This window comes from Meles meles, chromosome 3 (genome assembly GCF_922984935.1).
Source record: "Meles meles chromosome 3, mMelMel3.1 paternal haplotype, whole genome shotgun sequence".
In the NCBI taxonomy this organism is placed as follows: Eukaryota; Metazoa; Chordata; class Mammalia; order Carnivora; family Mustelidae; genus Meles; species Meles meles.
This window is the reverse complement of record NC_060068.1, coordinates 155,900,072-155,917,948: the sequence shown is the minus strand read 5'-3', so window position 1 is coordinate 155,917,948 and position 17,877 is coordinate 155,900,072. Positions and strand designations below refer to the sequence as shown.

The 17,877-nt window shown below is 41.3% G+C and overlaps 1 protein-coding gene across 5 annotated transcripts in view; it reads left to right on the top strand.

The window, feature by feature from the left end:
• Positions 1 to 17,364, top strand: part of IL7R (interleukin 7 receptor) — a 38,941-nt gene extending 21,577 nt beyond the window's left edge. For all 5 annotated transcript variants that reach the window (XM_046000444.1, XM_046000442.1, XM_046000440.1 and 2 more), the window contains 5 exons: positions 1,327 to 1,484; positions 11,278 to 11,440; positions 12,359 to 12,452; positions 13,344 to 13,419; positions 13,819 to 17,364. In XM_046000444.1, coding sequence (XP_045856400.1) covers positions 1,327 to 1,484; positions 11,278 to 11,440; positions 12,359 to 12,452; positions 13,344 to 13,419; positions 13,819 to 14,322 — 995 coding nt within the window. In that variant the 3' untranslated portion in view covers positions 14,323 to 17,364. The remainder of the gene's footprint in view (positions 1 to 1,326; positions 1,485 to 11,277; positions 11,441 to 12,358; positions 12,453 to 13,343; positions 13,420 to 13,818) is intronic.
• The last annotated feature ends 513 nt before the right edge of the window (positions 17,365 to 17,877 follow it).

Genomic DNA, 17,877 nt, shown 5'->3' with positions numbered 1-17,877 from the left:
CTGTCTGAGATCAGCCATGCAAAAAAGTGGCTGCCCCATCTTTAGACAACTAACAGCCCAGGCTTTGGCGATAGAGTAACTAAGAACCCAAGACAGGAAAGCTCCTGGACAATAGTGGAGAGGCCCCCTACAAGCATTCTTTTCAAGGAATTTGGTACGTTTCTCTGGGATCATTTTGCCTAGAATAAAACCTATCTCCCTCAATAGCATTTTATATATGGTGCATATGATCCTAAGAGGAATTTTGCATGATAAGCAGGCAGAAGGAAGAGACCAGAGAAGAATTTAGAGCCAATAGACTGAAGTCACACCGGAAGTTATGAGCTTAGGGCCAGGAGGCAGACCCTCAACTTCTATATAGCCGAGACGTGCAAGTCTCCCAGCTTACAATCTGATTTTATTGGAATAACGAGGACTCAAAGTTCAAATACTCCTATTTGGGGCTAGTTATTAGCAAGTTCTCTAGTATTCAAAAGGCAAAGAGAATATGTTTTAGTGTAGAATTGGCACTAGCTGCTATAACAAATAAGCCCTAAAACATATGATATCTCAAACACCAAAAGTTTATTTTTTGCTCACATAAGAATCAAAATAGGTATTTCTTTTTTTTTTCTTTTTTTTTATTTGTTTATTTTCAGCATAACAGTGTTCATTGTTTTTGCACCACACCCAGTGCTCCATGCAGTACGTGCCCTCCCTATTACCCACTACCTGGTTCCTCAACCTCCCCCTGCCCCCAGCCCCTTCAAAACCCTCTGGTTGTTTTCCATAGTCTCTCATGGTTCATCTCCCCTTCCAGTTTCCCTCAACTCCCTCTCCTCTCCATCTCCCCATGTCCTCCATGTTATTTGTTATGCTCCACAAATAAGTGAGACCATATGATACTTGACTCTCTCTGCTTGACTTATTTCGCTCAGCATAATCTCTTCCAGTCCTGTCCCAAAATAGGTATTTCTAATATGTGGTTGATGCTCCTCCAAGTAATATTTAGAGTTCCTTCATTCTGTGGTTCCTTTGTCTTCAACATATGTCTCCAAGTGTTAGAAAGGGAATAAGCATAGGGCCATACATAAGGTTCCTGGGCCAGGATGGGAGATGGTGCACATCACTTCCACCCACATTGCTCACAAGACCACACCCAACTGCTGGGGAGGCTGAAAAGTGTAGTCAGGCTGTGAATCAGGAAGAAGAAGAAGAAACGGTTTTCTCCACAGTTGCCCAGTTACTGACTCAGAAAAAGAATGTGATTTTCAGAGTAGATGAATTAAAGTATAATTGTTTTCTTGACTGCCCTATAGACTGACCTCCTTTCTTTTTCCTTTCCAGTTAAACCTGAGGCTCCTTTTGACATAAGAGTCATCTATCGGGAGGGAGCAAATGACTTTCTGGTGACATTTAACACATCTCATTCACAGAAGAAGTATGTGAAAGAATTAATGCATGAGGTGGCCTATCGCCAGGAAAAAAATGACAAAGACTGGATGGTATGTAGATTACCCGCATTTATCCATTACAACATTCATAAAGACGTATATATAAATATACTTCATAAGTAAATTTACATAAAATACACAAAATTTAAAACACTTACATAAAACTCTAAAATAAAAACTTCTTAATGTTATAAATTTCATTGTCCCAGAGGTGAATTTACCTGGGGAGGGCCCCTAGCAATTTTATGGTCAAAATATACCTTTTCTTGGGGAGTCTGCATGGCTCAGTCATTAACAGTCTGTGGTCAGCTCAGGTCAGGCTCCCTGCTGGGCGGGAAGCCTGCTTCTCCCTCTCCTACTCCCCCTCCTTGTGTTCCCTCTCTTGCTGTATCTCTTTCTGTCAAATAAATACATAAAATCTTTAAAAAACAAAGTGTAACTTTTCCTGAAAGAAGCTTCAGGTTCGGGCGCCTGGGTGGCTCAGTGGGTTAAAGCCTCTGCCTTCGGCTCAGGTCATGATCCCAAGGTCCTGGGATCGAGCCCCGCATCGGGCTCTCTGCTCCGCGGGGAGCCTGCTTCCTCCTCTCTCTCTGCCTGCCTCTCTGCCTAGTTGTGATTTCTCTCTGTCAAATAAATAAATTATTAAAAAAAAAAAAAAAAGAAGCTTCAGGTTCCACAAAACCTAGGTCTTTTGGGGGCCATCCCATTCTAGCTCTAATTTTTTTTTCTTGCTCTATTTTTTTCTTTTTATAATGTTTCTAAATTAGGCTATTGAATTAACAATATAGATTAAGACAGAATCTATCCTCTTTATTTGGGGGTCTCAAAAAGTACACAACCCTCACAGGCAAATCAGGCAAAAACCATCACCAAGTCATAGCCACAGTCTGGGTCACAGGAGTTGTGGAATCAGCCTGAAGTAAGGAAGCGAGTGGAATTTTTTTCTTCATTTTTTTAAGGGCCTGAGTTCTTCATCTGCTTAGTAACAAGATTCATTTGTATCAATTTGGAGGATTACTTAGACTCTATAAGTTACTGTTGTTGGAATGGTCTAGCTGTCCCTGTAATTTGTCTTGAGGAAAAGACGGGAGAAAAATAGAGTGTCCCAGATTCTCAGGTTCCTCATAACCTACTGGCTTAACTTCTGTCTTTTTTGTGCCACATGGACAAAAACCAAATGATGGCTTCTCCTTCTCAAGGTGAAGAGTGTCTACTTACCCATACTCTTCCCTTTTCTCAGGCCAGGATTAGCCTTCTTTTTCCACAGCATGTTGCTGTACAGTTCTTATATTAAGTGTAATGTCTGTCCTAAATAGCCTTCTCTGTCTTTCTACATATCCACCCCACAAATAGGCTACCTTGATCCTGCCCTCTTGAACCTTCATCTGAAAATGCACCAATGGAAAAACAACCATAGTGAAGAAAGGAAGGATCTTGAATAAATGATAGTAGGACACTCAGTTTGCTACTTGCCAAAAAATTTCAAGTTAAATGTTTAACTTGCTCCATGTAAAAAAATAAAAATAAAAAGATGATTTAAGGAAATTATATAAAAGTGAAACTATAAATAAGGTAGAGAAAATATAGGTAAATGTTTATATAATCTTGAGATGAAGAAGAATATTCTAAGTATAAAAGCAAGGGAAAAGATTGATACGTGTGACTACATAAAAATAAAGGCTTATGAATGTCAGCACATAAAATAATCAAAGTCATTAGACAACTTAGAAATTATAAATTAGGATTAAATTGCAACATATATAACTGACAGATGGTTAATATCTTTCCTATATAAAGAGGTCTTACAGGGGCTCCTGGGTGGCTCAGTGGGTTAAGCCTCTGCCTTCAGCTCAGGTCATGATCCCAGAGTCCAGGGATCAAGCCCTGCATTGGGCTATCTGCTCAGCAGGGAGCCTTCTTCCTCCTCTCTCTCTGCCTGCTTCTCTGCCTACTTGTGATCGCCATCTGTCAAATAAATAAAATCTTTTAAAAAAAAAGGTCTTATAAATCATTAAGAAAAGGACAAATGTTGGGGCACCTGGGTGGCTCAGTGGGTTAAACCTCTGCCTTCGGCTCAGGTCATGATCTCAGGGTCCTAGGATCGAGCCTGCACCCGGCTCTTTGCTCGGCAGGGAGTCTGCTTCCTCCTCTTTCTCTGTCTGGGTCTGCCTCTCTGCCTCTCTGCCTACCTGTGATCTCTCTATTGGTCAAATAAATAAATAAGCTCTTAAAAAAAAAAAAGAAAGAAAAGGACAAATGTAGAATAGAAAAATTAGCAAGAAACTTGGAAATGTCTCATAAATTAGAAATATGTAAATTCAATAAATACATGAAAACTAATAATTGAATAATTATAAATGTAAATAACAATGGAATATTAACTTTTTTCTATTTTTTTAATAATTCAAGGTTTTCTTCCTTTTTTCTTTAAATTAATTAATTTATTTTTTTTTCAGCGTAACAGTATTCATTGTTTTTGCACAACACCCAGTGCTCCATGCAATTGGTGCCCTCCCTATTACCCACCACCTGGTTCCCCCAACCTCCCACCCCCGCCCCTTCAAAACCCTCGGCTTGTTTTTCAGAGTCCATAGTCTCTTATGGTTCGCCTCCCCTTCCAATTTCCCTCAACTTCCTTCTCCTCTCCATCTCCCAATGTCTTCCATGTCATTTGTTATGCTCCACAAATAAGTGAAACCATATGATACTTGACTCTCTCTGCTTAACTTATTTCACTCAGCATAATCACTTCCAGTCCCGTTCATGTTGCTACAAAAGTTGGGTATTCATCCATTTTTTTTTATAAATATAAAAATATAATGTATTTTTATCCCCAGGGGTATAGGTCTGTGAATCACCAGGTTTACACACTTCACAGCCCTCACCATAGCACATACCCTCCCCAATGTCCATAACACCCTCCCCCTCTCCCATCCCCACCTTCCCCCAGCAACCCCCAGTTTGTTTTGTGAGATTAAGAGTCATTTATGGTTTGTCTCCCTCCCAATCCCATCTTGTTTCATTTATTCTTCTCCTACCCCCCTGAACCCCCATGTTGCATCTCTATGTCCTCACATCAGGGAGATCATATGATAGTTGTCTTTCTCCGATTGACTTATTTCACTAAGCATGATACCCTCTAGTTCCATCCACATCGTCGCAAATGGCAAGATTTCATTTCCTTTGATTGCATAGTATTCCATTGTGTATATATACCACATCTTCTTTATCTATTAATCTGTTGATGGACATCTAGGTTCTTTCCATAGTTTGGCTATTGTAGACATTGCTGCTATAAACATTCGGGTACACGTGCCCCTTCGGATCACTATGTTTGTATCTTTAGGGTAAATACCCTGTAGTGCAATTGCTGGGTCATAGGGTAGTTCTATGTTCAACATTTTGAGGAACCTCCATGCTGTTTTCCAGAGTGGTTGCACCAGCTTGCATTCCCACCAACAGTGTAGGAGGGTTCCCCCTTCTCCACATCCTTGCCAGCACCTGTCATATCCTGAATTGTTAATTTTAGCCATTCTGACTGGTGTGAGGTGATATCTCATTGTCGTTTTGATTTGTATTTCCCTGATGCTGAGTGATGTGGAGTACTTTTTCATGTCTCTGTTGGCCATCTGGATGTCTTTTTTGCAGAAATGTCTGTTCATGTCCTCTGCCCATTTTTTTTTTAATTTTTTTTTAAGATTTTATTTATTTATGTGACAGAGAGAGAGATCACAAGTAGGCAGAGAGGCAGGCAGAGAGAGAGGAGGAAGCGGGCCCCCCGCAGAGCAGAGAGCCCGATGCGGGGCTCGATCCCAGGACCCTGAGATCATGACCTGAGCCGAAGACAGCAGCTTAATCCACTGAGCCACCCAGGCGCCCCTTCTGCCCATTTCTTGATTGGATTATTTGTTCTTTGGGTGTTGAGTTTGATAAGCTCTTTATAGATTTTGGACACTAGCCCTTTATCTGATATGTCATTTGCAAATATCTTCTCCCATTCTGTCAGTTGTCTTTTGGTTTTGTTAACTGTTTCCTTTGCTGTGCAAAAGCTTTTGATCTTGATGAAATCCCAATAGTTCATTTTTGCCCTTGATGAAATCCCAATAGTTCATTTTGATGATGCCCAATAGTCCATCATCAACCTTTGCCGATGTTCCTAGGAAGATGTTGCTGCGGCTGAGGTCGAAGAGGTCGCTGCCTGTGTTCTCCTCAAGGATTTTGATGGATTCCTTTCTCACATTGTGGTCCTTCATCAATTCTGAGTCTATTTTCGTGTATGGTGTAAGGAAGTGGTACAATTTCATTTTTCTGCACGTGGCTGTCCAATTTTCCCAGCACCATTTATTGAAGAGGCTGTCTTTTTTCCATTGAACATTCTTTCCTGCTTTGTCGAAGATTAGTTGACCATAGAGTTGAGGGTCTATTTCTGGGCTCTCTATTCTGTTCCATTGATCTATGTGTCTGTTTTTGTGCCAGTACCATACTGTCTTGATGATGACAGCTTTGTAATAGAGTTTGAAGTCCGGAATTGTGATGCCACCAACTTTGGCTTTCTTTTTCAATATTCCTTTGGCTATTCGAGGTCTTTTCTGGTTCCATATAAATTTTAGGATTATTTGTTCCATTCCTTTAAAAAAATGGATGGTATTTTGATAGGGATTGCATTAAATGTGTAGATTGCTTTAGGTAGCATAGACATTTTCACAATATTTATTCTTCCAATCCAGGAGCATGGAACATTTTTCCATTTCTTTGTGTCTTCCTCAATTTCTTTCATGAGTACTTTATAATTTTCTGCATATAGATTCTTAGCCTCTTTGGTTAGGTTTATTCCTAGGTATCTTATAGTTTTGGGTGCAATGGTAAATGGGATTGACTCCTTAATTTCTCTTTCTTCTGTCTTGTTGTTGGTGTAGAGAAATGCAACTGATTTCTGTGCATTGATTTTATATCCTGACACTTTACTGAATTCCTGTACAAGTTCTAGCAGTTTTGGAGTGGATTCTTTTGGATTTTCCACATATAGTATCATATCATCTGTGAATACTGATAATTTGACTTCTTCTTTGCCGATTTGGATGCCTTTAATTTCTTTTTGTTGTCTGATTGCTGAGGCTAGGACTTCTAGTACTATGTTGAATAGCAGTGGTGATAATGGACATCCCTGCCGTGTTCCTGACCTTAACGGAAAAGCTTTCAGTTTTTCTCCATTGAGAATGATATTTGCGGTGGGTTTTTCATAGATGGCTTTGATAATATTGAGGTAGGTGCCCTCTATCCCTACACTTTGAAGAGTTTTTATCAGGAAGGGATGCTGTACTTTGTCAAATGCTTTTTCAGCATCTATGGAGAGTATCATATGGTTCTTGTTCTTTCTTTTATTAATGTGTTCTATCACATTGATTGATTTGCAGATGTTGAACCAACCTTGCAGCCCTGGATTAAATCCCACTTGGTCGTCGTGAATACTCCTTTTAATGTACAGTTGAATCCTATTGGCTAGTATTTTGGCGAGAATTTTTGCATCTGTGTTCATCAAGGATATTGGTCTGTAGTTCTCTTTTTTGGTGGGATCCTTGTCTGGTGTTGGGATCAAGGTGATGCTGGCCTCATAAAATGAGTTTGGAAGTTTTCCTTCCATTTCTATTTTTTGGAACAGTTTCAGGAGAATAGGAATTAGTTCTTCTTTAAATGTTTGGTAGACTTCCCCGGGAAGCCGTCTGGCCCTGGGCTTTTGTTTTTTTTGGAGATTTTTGATGACTGTTTCGATCTCCTTACTGGTTATGGGTCTGTTCAGGTTTTCTATTTCTTCCTGGTTCAGTTGTGGTAGTTTATATGTCTCTAGGAATGCATCCATTTCTTCCAGATTGTCCAATTTGTTGGCGTAGAGTTGCTCATAGTATGTTCTTATAATTGTCTGTATTTCTTTGGTGTTAGTTGTGATCTCTCCTCTTTCATTTGTGATTTTATTTATTTGGGTCCTTTCTCTTTTCTTTTTGATAAGTCTGGCCAGGGGTTTATTAATCTTATTCATTGTTTCAAAGAACCAGCTCCTAGTTTCATTGATTTGTTCTATTGTTTTTGTTTGTTTGTTTGTTTCTATTTCATTGATTTCTGCTCTGATCATTATGATTTCTCTTCTCCTGCTGGGTTTAGGGTTTCTTTCTTGTTCTTTCTCCAGCTCCTTTAGGTGTAGGGTTAGGTTGTGTACTTGAGACCTTTCTTCTTTCTTGAGAAAGGCTTGTACCGCTATATACTTTCCTCTCAGGACTGCCTTTGCTGTGTCCCACAGATTTTGAACCGTTGTGTTTTCATTATCATTTGTTTCCATGAATTTTTTCAATTCTTTAATTTCCTGGTTGACCCATTCATTCTGTAGAAGGATGCTGTTTAGTCTCCATGTATTTGGGTTCTTTCCAGCTTTCCTCTTGTGATTGAGTTCTAGCTTCAGAGCATTGTGGCCTGAAAATTCGCAGGGAATGATCCCAATCTTTTGATACCAGTTGAGACCTGATTTAGGACCCAGGATGTGATCTATTCTGGAGAATGTTCCATGTGCACTCGAGAAGAATGTGTATTCTGTTGCTTTGGGATGAAATGTTCTGAATATATCTGTGATGTCCATCTGGTCCAGTGTGTCACTTAAGGCCTTTATTTCCTTGTTGGTCTTTTGCTTGGATGATCTGTCCATTTCAGTGAGGGGAGTGTTCAAGTCCCCTACTATTATTGTATTACTATTGATGTGTTTCTTTGATTTTATTATTAATTGGTTTATATAGTTGGCTGCTCCCACGTTAGGGGCATAGATATTTAAAATTGTTAGATCTTCTTGTTGGACGGACCCTTTGAGTAGGATATAGTGTCCTTCCTCATCTCTTATTATAGTCTTTGACTTAAAATCTAATTGATCTGATATAAGGATTGCCACCCCAGCTTTCTTCTGATGCCCATTAGCATGGTAAATTGTTTTCCACCCCCTCACTTTAAATCTGGAGGTGTCTTCGGGTCTAAATTGAGTTTCTTGTAGGCAACATATTGATGGGTTTTGTTTTTTTATCCATTCTGATACCCTGTGTCTTTTGATTTGGGCATTTAGCCCATTTACATTCAGGGTAACTATTGAGAGATATGAATTTAGTGCCATTATATTGCCTGTAAGGTGACTGTTACTGTATATTGTCTCTGTTCCATTCTGATCTACTACTTTTAGGCTCTCTCTTTGCTTAGAGGACCCCTTTCAATATTTCCTATAGAGCTGGTTTGGTGTTTGCAAATTCTTTCAGGTTTTGTTTGTCCTGGAAGCTTTTTATCTCTCCTTCTATTTTCAATGATAGCCTAGCTGGATATAGTATTCTTGCCTGCATGTTTTTCTCATTTAGTGCTCTGAATATATCATGCCAGCTCTTTCTGGCCTGCCAGGTCTCTGTGGATAAGTCTGCTGCCAATCTAATATTTTTACCATTGTATGTTACAGACTTCTTTTCCTGGGCTGCTTTGAGGTTTTTCTCTTTGTCACTAAGACTTGTAAATTTTACTATTAGGTGACGGGGTGTGGACCTATTCTTGTTGACTTTGAGGGGGGTTCTCTGCACCTCCTGGATTTTGATGCTTGTTCCCTTTGCCATATTAGGAAAATTCTCTCCAATAATTCTCTCCAATAGACCTTCTGCTCCCCTCTCTCTTTCTTCTTCTTCTGGAATCCCAATTATTCTAATGTTGTTTTGTCTTATGGTGTCACTTATATCTCGAATTCTCCCCTTGTGGTCCAGTAGCTGTTTGTCCCTCTTTTGCTTGGCTTCTTTATTCTCTGTCATTTGGTCTTCTATATCACTAATTCTTTCTTCTGCCTCATTTAGCCTAGCAGTGAGAGCCTCCATTTTTGACTGCACCTCATTAATAGCTTTTTTTATTTCAACTTGGTTAGATTTTAGTTCTTTAATTTCTCCAGAAAGGGCTTTTATATCTCCAGAGAGGGTTTCTCTAATATCTTCCATGCCTTTTTCGAGCCCGGCTAGAACCTTCAGAATCGTCATTCTGAACTCTTGATCTGACATATTACCAATGTCTGTGTTGATTAGGTCCCTAGCCTTCGGTACTGCCTCTTGTTCTTTTGTTTGTGGTGATTTTTTCCGCCTTGTCATTTTGTCCAGATATGGACAGGATATGAAGGATCAAATAAAATACTAAAAGCGTGGCAAAGACCCCAGAAAAATTCACTGTAACCAAATCAGAAGAGACCCCAAATTGTGGGGGGCTGAAAGGTGATAAAAAGAGGTTCAGAAAAAAAAAGAAAAAATTTTAAAAAATAAAACAAATAAAGAAAAAATATAAAAAAGAAGAAAAATATGTATTTTAGATAAACTAGTCAAAAAACGTTAAAAAAGAAAAGGGTAAAAGTTTTTTAAAAAAATTTAGCAGAAGAAGAAAAAAGAAAGAAAAAAAATTGAGTTAACTGCAAGACTAAAGAATCATGGGGAGAAAGCCATGAGTTCCGTGCTTTGCTTTCTCCTCCTCTGGAATTCTGCTGCTGTCTTAGGTATTGAACCTGCTTTCCTTGATAGATGAACTTCGTCCTGGCTGGATATTTTGTTGATCTTCTGGGGGAGGGGTCTGTTGTAGTGACTCTCAAGTGTCTTTGCCCGAGGCGGAATTGCACCGCCCTTACTGGGAGCCGGACTAAGTAATCCGCTTGGGTTCACTTTTGGGAGCTTCTGTTCCGTGAACGCTTTCCGTAGAGTTCTAGAGGACGGGAATGAAAATGGTGGCCTCCTAGTCTCCGGCCCGGAGGAGCCGAGAGCCCAAGGGCCAACTCCTCAGTGCGCCCCCAGAGGACAGCACCCAATCACTCCCGTATCCCCAGCCTCCAGCCGTGCTCTGAGCTCACCCAGCCCGCGGCCAGTTCAAGGTAACCCCGAGCTGAGAGTTCAGTCCGCGGCTCTGTCTCTGTAGCCAGCTTCTCCGTTCTAACACCTGCGAGCTCTGCGACACTCCAACACCCCCGATCCTTCTGTGACCCTGCGGGATCTGGGGCCACACTGACCCCGCGTGGGCTTCACCCCGGTTTAGTCTCTGGAGCAATGTCCCTCAGTGGAACAGACTTTTAAAAGTCCTGATTTTGTGCTCCATTGCTCTGCCGCTTGCCAGGAGACCTCCCCCGCAGTCTATCTTCCCGTCATTTTAGATTCACTTTTCCGCCAGTCCTAGCTTTCAGAAAGTGGTTGATTTTCTGTTTCTAGAATTGCTGTTCTTCCCTTCGATCTCCCATTGGATTTGTAGGTGTTTGCAATGTTTAGATAAGCTATCAAGCTGATCTCCTGCTACCTGATGTAGTCGCAGCCTGCTACTTCTCCGCCATCTTGACTCCTCCCTCGGAATATTAACTTTTTATTGATCAAATTGAAAGCTGTTTTTTTTTTCCTTAAGGGTAATACACGTTTTTGAAGATACTATTGTCTCTATATTGCTATTTACAATATAGAATGGTATATTTTCTAGGGAGAAATTATTCCTGCTCACTAACCTTACCATTCCCTTTTATTTCCTTTTGGAATGTGAAATGGGGGAATAGGGGAAAAAAGAAATTAAAGTATAGAAAGGAAGGTGGGAGCCTGGGAGTGATTTAAATCCTCCTGGAGTGGAGAGCCCAGCTCATCTGAACAAAGACTTATGGTAGGTACTGTTGCCCTCCCTGACCCCTGGTAGCATGGTCCTCCCCATGTCATAGCTTCTTTTCCTAATGAGAGTATCCATGTGACTGAAGAAACTCGACTTGAATTGATTCAGGGGATCTGGGTAGCACTTCTTTTTCAATCCTAGACATGTAACAGCGTACTTTGTTCTTTAGCATGTGAACATATCCAGTACAAAGCTGACACTCCTACAGAGAAAACTACAACCTGATGCAATGTATGAGATTAAAGTCCGGTCCATCCCTAATGCCAACTATTTTCAAGGCTTCTGGAGTGAATGGAGTCCAATCTTCCACTTCAGAACACCAGAGATCACAGGTGGGAAGTGACTGCAGAATCTTTGTGCCCTTCGTAGGGCTTTGCATATCAAAGTGTGTGAGCAGGAGTGAGAGCCAGAGAGGCTAAATGAACCCACAAGTTAGGACTCCCCTGAGGGCATTCTTACAGTTTTATAGAATGACCTGCCGTCTTTGCCCCTTTGGTGAAGAACAAGGAAGTGGTGGGAGCAAGGTCCTTAGTTGTTGATCAAATGACTCTACTGGTATCATCAGTGACTCTACTGACCTAGATGCTCTTGGGAGATGCTAATTCTGAACAAAATGCCCATCTACTACCTCCACTTTACCAATTTAGACTGCAATTCCAATGGCTGGTCTCTGTAAAGGGACTCTAGGGAACACCTGTGGTGATGGAAGACGGGCAACCAAATGCTGCTCTTCCATGCCTCCTTTTTCAGAATAACAAAGATACCCACGTGGTCTAGGAAGCAAGGATGGCCAGAAAAAAACAGAACATGGCTCAGGCAGGCCCCTGAGGAACAAAAACACTGCACACATATCTTATCTTTGAGGTATGAGGGGAACTGTTCTGCCATCCCAGACTCCCATTCTCAGACTGGAATTTGCCGAGTCTTCAGTATAGAGAATCCACCTCATCATTCTCCTAGTGGGCTTCCTTCTCTTGGTGGTGGGAATTGGGAGAGAGTTCTGCCAGCTTATGCCTGTCACTTTTATATTTCAAGTGACAGATGTTCTAAACCTGGTCACTCAGTTCAGTGCCACTTACTGAAACCAAAATTCTTAGTTTATAGATCTAGTACATCATCCTATTCACTGAAAAGTAACTTCAAAGAAATAATAGATGGTCCTAAGTTACTAAATAAATTCAAAGCACCCTGAAAGCGTCCCCTACTACATGGTTAATGATTGCTAACCAAGATCTATCCTTGCATTCCAGGGAGGATGGATCCTGTTTTACTAACTATTAGCATTCTGAGTTTCTTCTTTGTGGCTCTGATGGTCATCTTGGCCTGTGCATTATGGAAAAAAAGGTGAACTTTAACTAATAAAGAGGATGGTTACATGGGGTCCCAGACAGTTGGAGCTCTAACCCTATTTATTGATGAAAAAACTACAAAGGGGAATAAGGCATTTCTGGAATTACGGTGCCCATATTCCTCCACAGCCGGGGGCACTGGTGAATTTCAACCGTTAATTTCATAAGGGATGAAGATATGTAAATTTGACACAGGGCAAACCCTCCTCCCAAATTTTTTCTCCTAACAGAATAGGAAGTATGCCTCCAAGATGTCTGGGCGGCTGGGGGTACCCAGGGAAAATGCAGAACGTATTTGAAAGCTTGAATTTCAGCACATGACTTTATGGGGCTTTGCATTCTACCCCATGACAGAGCCATGTTGGCTTCATTATAAAAATGATGTTTTGGGCACATACCTTCAAGCTATTAATGTTCTAGAAATCTGCCCACAGCACAGAGCCATGTATTCTCATAAGACTCCAACTTGAAAAAGAACAACTTAGAGCAATTTCCCTGGGTGACTTAGAAAATATTCCTCATCTCCATAAGAACAAGAGCAGAGGAGTCGCTGCCAGTAGAGAGGAGGAATAAGATGATAACACCTGTATTAGGAGTAGATGAACAGGGTGAATGTTGGCTTCATAGCTACACCATTGCCAAACTTCAGAGTGTTCACAGTGTTCACGGTGTTCACAGAGATGACTGACAATGACCCCTCTGTGAATTGACAGGACACTGAGGCCCAGGGAAAACAAGTCACTTACGCAATCTCACCCACCTAGTTGTAGCAGAGCCAAGACTAGAAATCTGCTCTTCTGATTTCTGGCTCAGAATGAATGGAAAGACCTACTGTGCATGCTCCCACACCATTAATTTCCTCTCTCTCAATGTTCTTTCATTTCAGAATTAAACCCATTGTGTGGCCCAACCTCCCTGATCATAAGAAGACTCTGGAACAACTGTGCAAGAAACCCAAAAAGGTGAGGGCTTCTGGTGCTTCTACCACAATGTTAGAGGCATCTCAGTACCCAAGAATGATATTTCAGGAAAGAAAATAGTTGAACAACAAGTTTTGGTCTTTTGTGAATCCCATGACTAGGGTCCCTCATGAGATCCTGGCTGTACCACCCTAGAGGTAGGAAACTAAAATGAGATAAAAGTCTCGGAAGTCTCCCAGGCTGGAGGACATAGCCAGTCCCTTTAGACCTTGATGTGTCAGAGCGTTTCCAGAGGCAGAGTCAACTAGAACATGTGGGTAGTTCTCCAACATTCTCTGGTAGACCCCTGTCAGAAAGTTCTTGATATCCTTCCACGAACTGAACCTTTGTTTGTGTGTCCCTTTGGAGCACTCTCCATGCCTTCTCTCTTTTTTGGTGCAGAATTTGAATGTGAGTTTCAACCCTGAAAGCTTCCTGGACTGCCAGATTCATAAGGTGGATGGCATTCAAGCTAGAGATGAAGCAGAGAGCTTTCTGCAAGATACTTTTCCTCCACAACTAGATGAGACTGAAAAGCAAGGGCTTCGAGGGGGTATGCAGGGCCCCACCTGGCCATCAGAGCATGCAGTCATCACCCCAAAAACCTTCAGAGGAGATTCACCCTTCGGAAGCCTGCCTGGGAGCATCAGTATGTGTGAGGCCCTTGTGCAATCTTCTTCCAGGTCCCCAGACTGCATAGAAGGTGGGAAGAATGGGCCTCATATGTACCAGGGCCTGCTGCTTGGGTCTGAAACTACAAATAGCACCGTGCCCACTGCATTTCCTTTCCAGCCAGGAATCCTGACACTGAACCCAGCTGTCCGGGGACAGCCCGGGCTCACTTCCTTGGGATCAAGTCAGGAAGAAGCATATGTCACCATGTCCAGCTTCTACCAAAACCAGTGAATTGTCAGAAATGCAGGACTGGAACCATGAAGACGAAGATGACTGAGCTCCTACTTACTTTCCCTCATAGGACAAAGAAGACAAAATTAATGCCAGCCCTCCGTATAATCTACAGGATTCAGAAACATAGCTTGGATCACTCCTCCCCACTCCAGGATCATTTTGCTTGAGGCAGGAGCACTCTGCTGCAGGCAACCCAAATTATTCCATTATTTCAGAAATAAAAAGAAGCAGGAAAGAATGAAAGAAAGGGTGGAGGAGAGGGGAAAGAGGGGTACAAGGCAGGAAGAAGGCAAGGGCAGACAGAGGGAAAGGAGAACAGGGATGATATCTTCCATTACTAGGACTCACTGTGTGTCTTGTGCTCCACACATCTTGTCTCCCTGCATCCTCATGGTAATCCCGGGCACTGGCGCAATTTTTATTGTTATTATTATTATTATTATTCTCTTTTCTAATGGATAATGCAACTGAGGCTTGGAGGCGTTAAGTAACTTGTCCATTTTGTTCCCCCTCAGCATGGGGTTTGATGGTTGGCATCTAACTGTGCCCACTGCCCCTCAAGCCATGTACCTTCTCCTTGATTAGGGGTCGTTCCATTTACAAGAGCCAAACTTCAATAATATAGAACAGGATGACAATATAATTTATTGTCCAAATTGGGTCATTTTGAAAGTGAAAGGAAAAGTTATAAATACTCATTCCAGGACCAGCAGCATAAGCCAGGAGTTTCCCAGACACATGGGGAAAAGGACACCAAAAAATAATAATAATAATAATAATAATAAAAAGGCTAAGAGAAAGAAAGGGTCATGTAGTATGTGAACTACCATGGCTAGCTACATCTATGAAAACTGAATATGGCAAGAAAAAGCCACAAATGCCACTTGATTTTGTTTTTCTGAAAAAGAAGCCCAAAATTTCTACTGTTAGTTATCAAACACATGATTTTCTTGCTACCACCACCCAGGTGCATCCATTGACAATAGAAGAATCTGTTGCCAGCTCTAGATAGAGGTGCATTTGAGCAATAAACCAAGAATAACCTTTCTATGTGTGTGGAGACTGCCCCAACCCAAATGTATCTACAGACTGTCCTGAGTTTTATGGCCTTAGATGCTGCCACAAGCTTCAAGGGAGAACTATAAACATACACAGTGAGTGAGCTGACTTGGTCCTGGTCTTGAAGATAAAAAAGATTTGACATGCGTCCCCTTGCATTTCTTGGTCTAGATGAATTTCTGGTTATTATCTCAAACCGGGTTAGGACAGCTAAGTAATCGCAACCCAGGGGAGTGCAAGAGAGGTCTCTCCCACAGGCCCCCAGCCCCTGGGCACCTGCAGAACCACACAGGGCAGCTGAGGCACAGGAAGTCATGAAGGGCATGGGTTCAGGATTTGGTTTGGTTTTGTCCAAGAGTTTGTCCCTGCTGTTTTGGGGGTTGATATTTCGTATCTTTTTTTTTCTGTTTTTAGTTTGTTGAGGAGGTGATGTGTTTTTAATCTCTTTATTTGTTTTGTTTTGTGATATCTGGGAAGGAGGTGTTAAATTCTGTTTAACAGATCTTATTTGCTGGCTTAGCAGCCTAATTATAATAAGATCATTTAATCTTCCATTGGGCATTGTACTTTACAAATGCTTTTTTCTGCATCAGTAGTGATGAATATAATCTCACATTCCCTTAGATTTGCTTCATGCTTTTGTGATTTTCAAAGCATTTCCATAAGCATTATCCCTTTCATTTCCTTGACAAGTATTTACGAAAAGCCTGCTCTATGCCAACCCCAGGGCTGGGCATGAGGAATCGAAGACTAATAAAGTCGGGGGCCTCATAAAGTGAGCAATCTAATAAAAGTGGCAGCTTTGTAAACTAATGATTATAATCACATAAAGTGCTATAATAGAGGCATGTTCATTCAAAGTGCCCTGTTGAAGACAATCAGAGAAAATGCCATGTCTGCATGGAGGAAAGCAGAATCTGCCCGAGGTGTCAACAGCAGAAGACATTTTCCACCAGGTAGACATGTGTTCTTTACCTTTTGTAGAAATGGGAACCAGGTCTCAAAGAGGAGGTCATCACAGGAAACTTCATATCAGCCTAGTTCTCTGGTACCTTATCCACAGAGGTCCTATGAAGTGTGTTGTTAGCTTTAACTTACAGGAAAATTGGGGGACAGAAACGACAGGTAAGTCATTCCACCTGAGGTGTGAAGTCAGGACTTAAAGCCAGAAGTTTGTTTCCCTGACATAATAGACAATCTCTCAAAGAAATGAGAGCATAAGTCTAGAGGAAGATCCAAGTCACTCCAGCTCTAAAATCCCGTGTTTCAGTATTGTTGGGCACAGATTATCCTTTGAATTTTGTGTGTGAGTGTCTGTCTTTTACTGGAGGGAATCATTGTATTATCCTCTTATAATCATAACTGCTGCTAATGTGTGATCTTATACTCAGGGGTAATGTATAATATCAGATTACAAGTTGGTTCTGACTGACCTCCTTTCAGATTTCATTAAGAAAGAAAAGCTGGCGAGAGACAATGCAGAAGGCAGAGATGTAAACCTCTAGTTCTGTATAGCATGAAATGATTGCTGTTTGACAGGCAGCTCATTCGGTCAATTAAGCAATCCTGGCTGATTCTAGGGAGACTTGGCTTATTCAACTGATTTTCCACTAGCTTTTTCCTCACCTGTCCTGGTTTCCATGGGAACTGGTTTCAGAAAAGTCAAGGATAGGCTATTTCAGATGTGCATACGTGTGTTTTCATAACACTTCTGGAGGTGCTATAAGATGGAACTGGCCAGGAAGTGGTGAGAATATGTGGTAAGACAACTGGAATGGTAAAGATCAGATGGCATTTGTGTCAGCTTAGTGGTTTTTCTTTGGGGTTCTAGAAACTCTCCAACATTCACTACAGTGAAGGTCTCTGATTGGACCACGTAGTTCCCATGGGCATTACAAACATTTTGCAGAGCTGCTAAGTATCTAAGTATCCAATGCGTGTTACCATCTCATATTTAATTAAATGCTATGGAACTCTCTATGCCTGTGCTTGTCTTCTGTGAAGAAAAAGGGACCGAATGGGCCACAGTTCTCCTCAGCCACTGAACACATTCTGGTGTCATTTGCTGTTATTTTATATTTGGATCTCTGGGAGAAACTCACTCGGTAATTAAATAATGAATTCACAAATTAAGGAATTAACAACGGTTTGTTGAAGATCTGTTTTACATTACTTTGTCCTGTGCTAGCCACTGGAGTTACAGAGATGAGATGCCCTGTTTCCATTTCACTGTCACCGGTGGCCAAAGACACACGGGAACAGTTACAACATCATATCACATACTTGAAGGCCAGGATTCTCAGTTGAAGCAATAAAAACAAATGTAGGCTGATTTGTCAGAAAAGAAATTTAAGAAAGGCTACTAGAGTCCTTGCAGAATATCTGAGCGGATCAAAGAACCAAACATGGAGTTCACAAAGCTGTCCCTTCCCTCTAGCACAGGCACCTTCAAAAACTGAAGTCAGCCTCCTCCACCACCACCACCAACCCCAG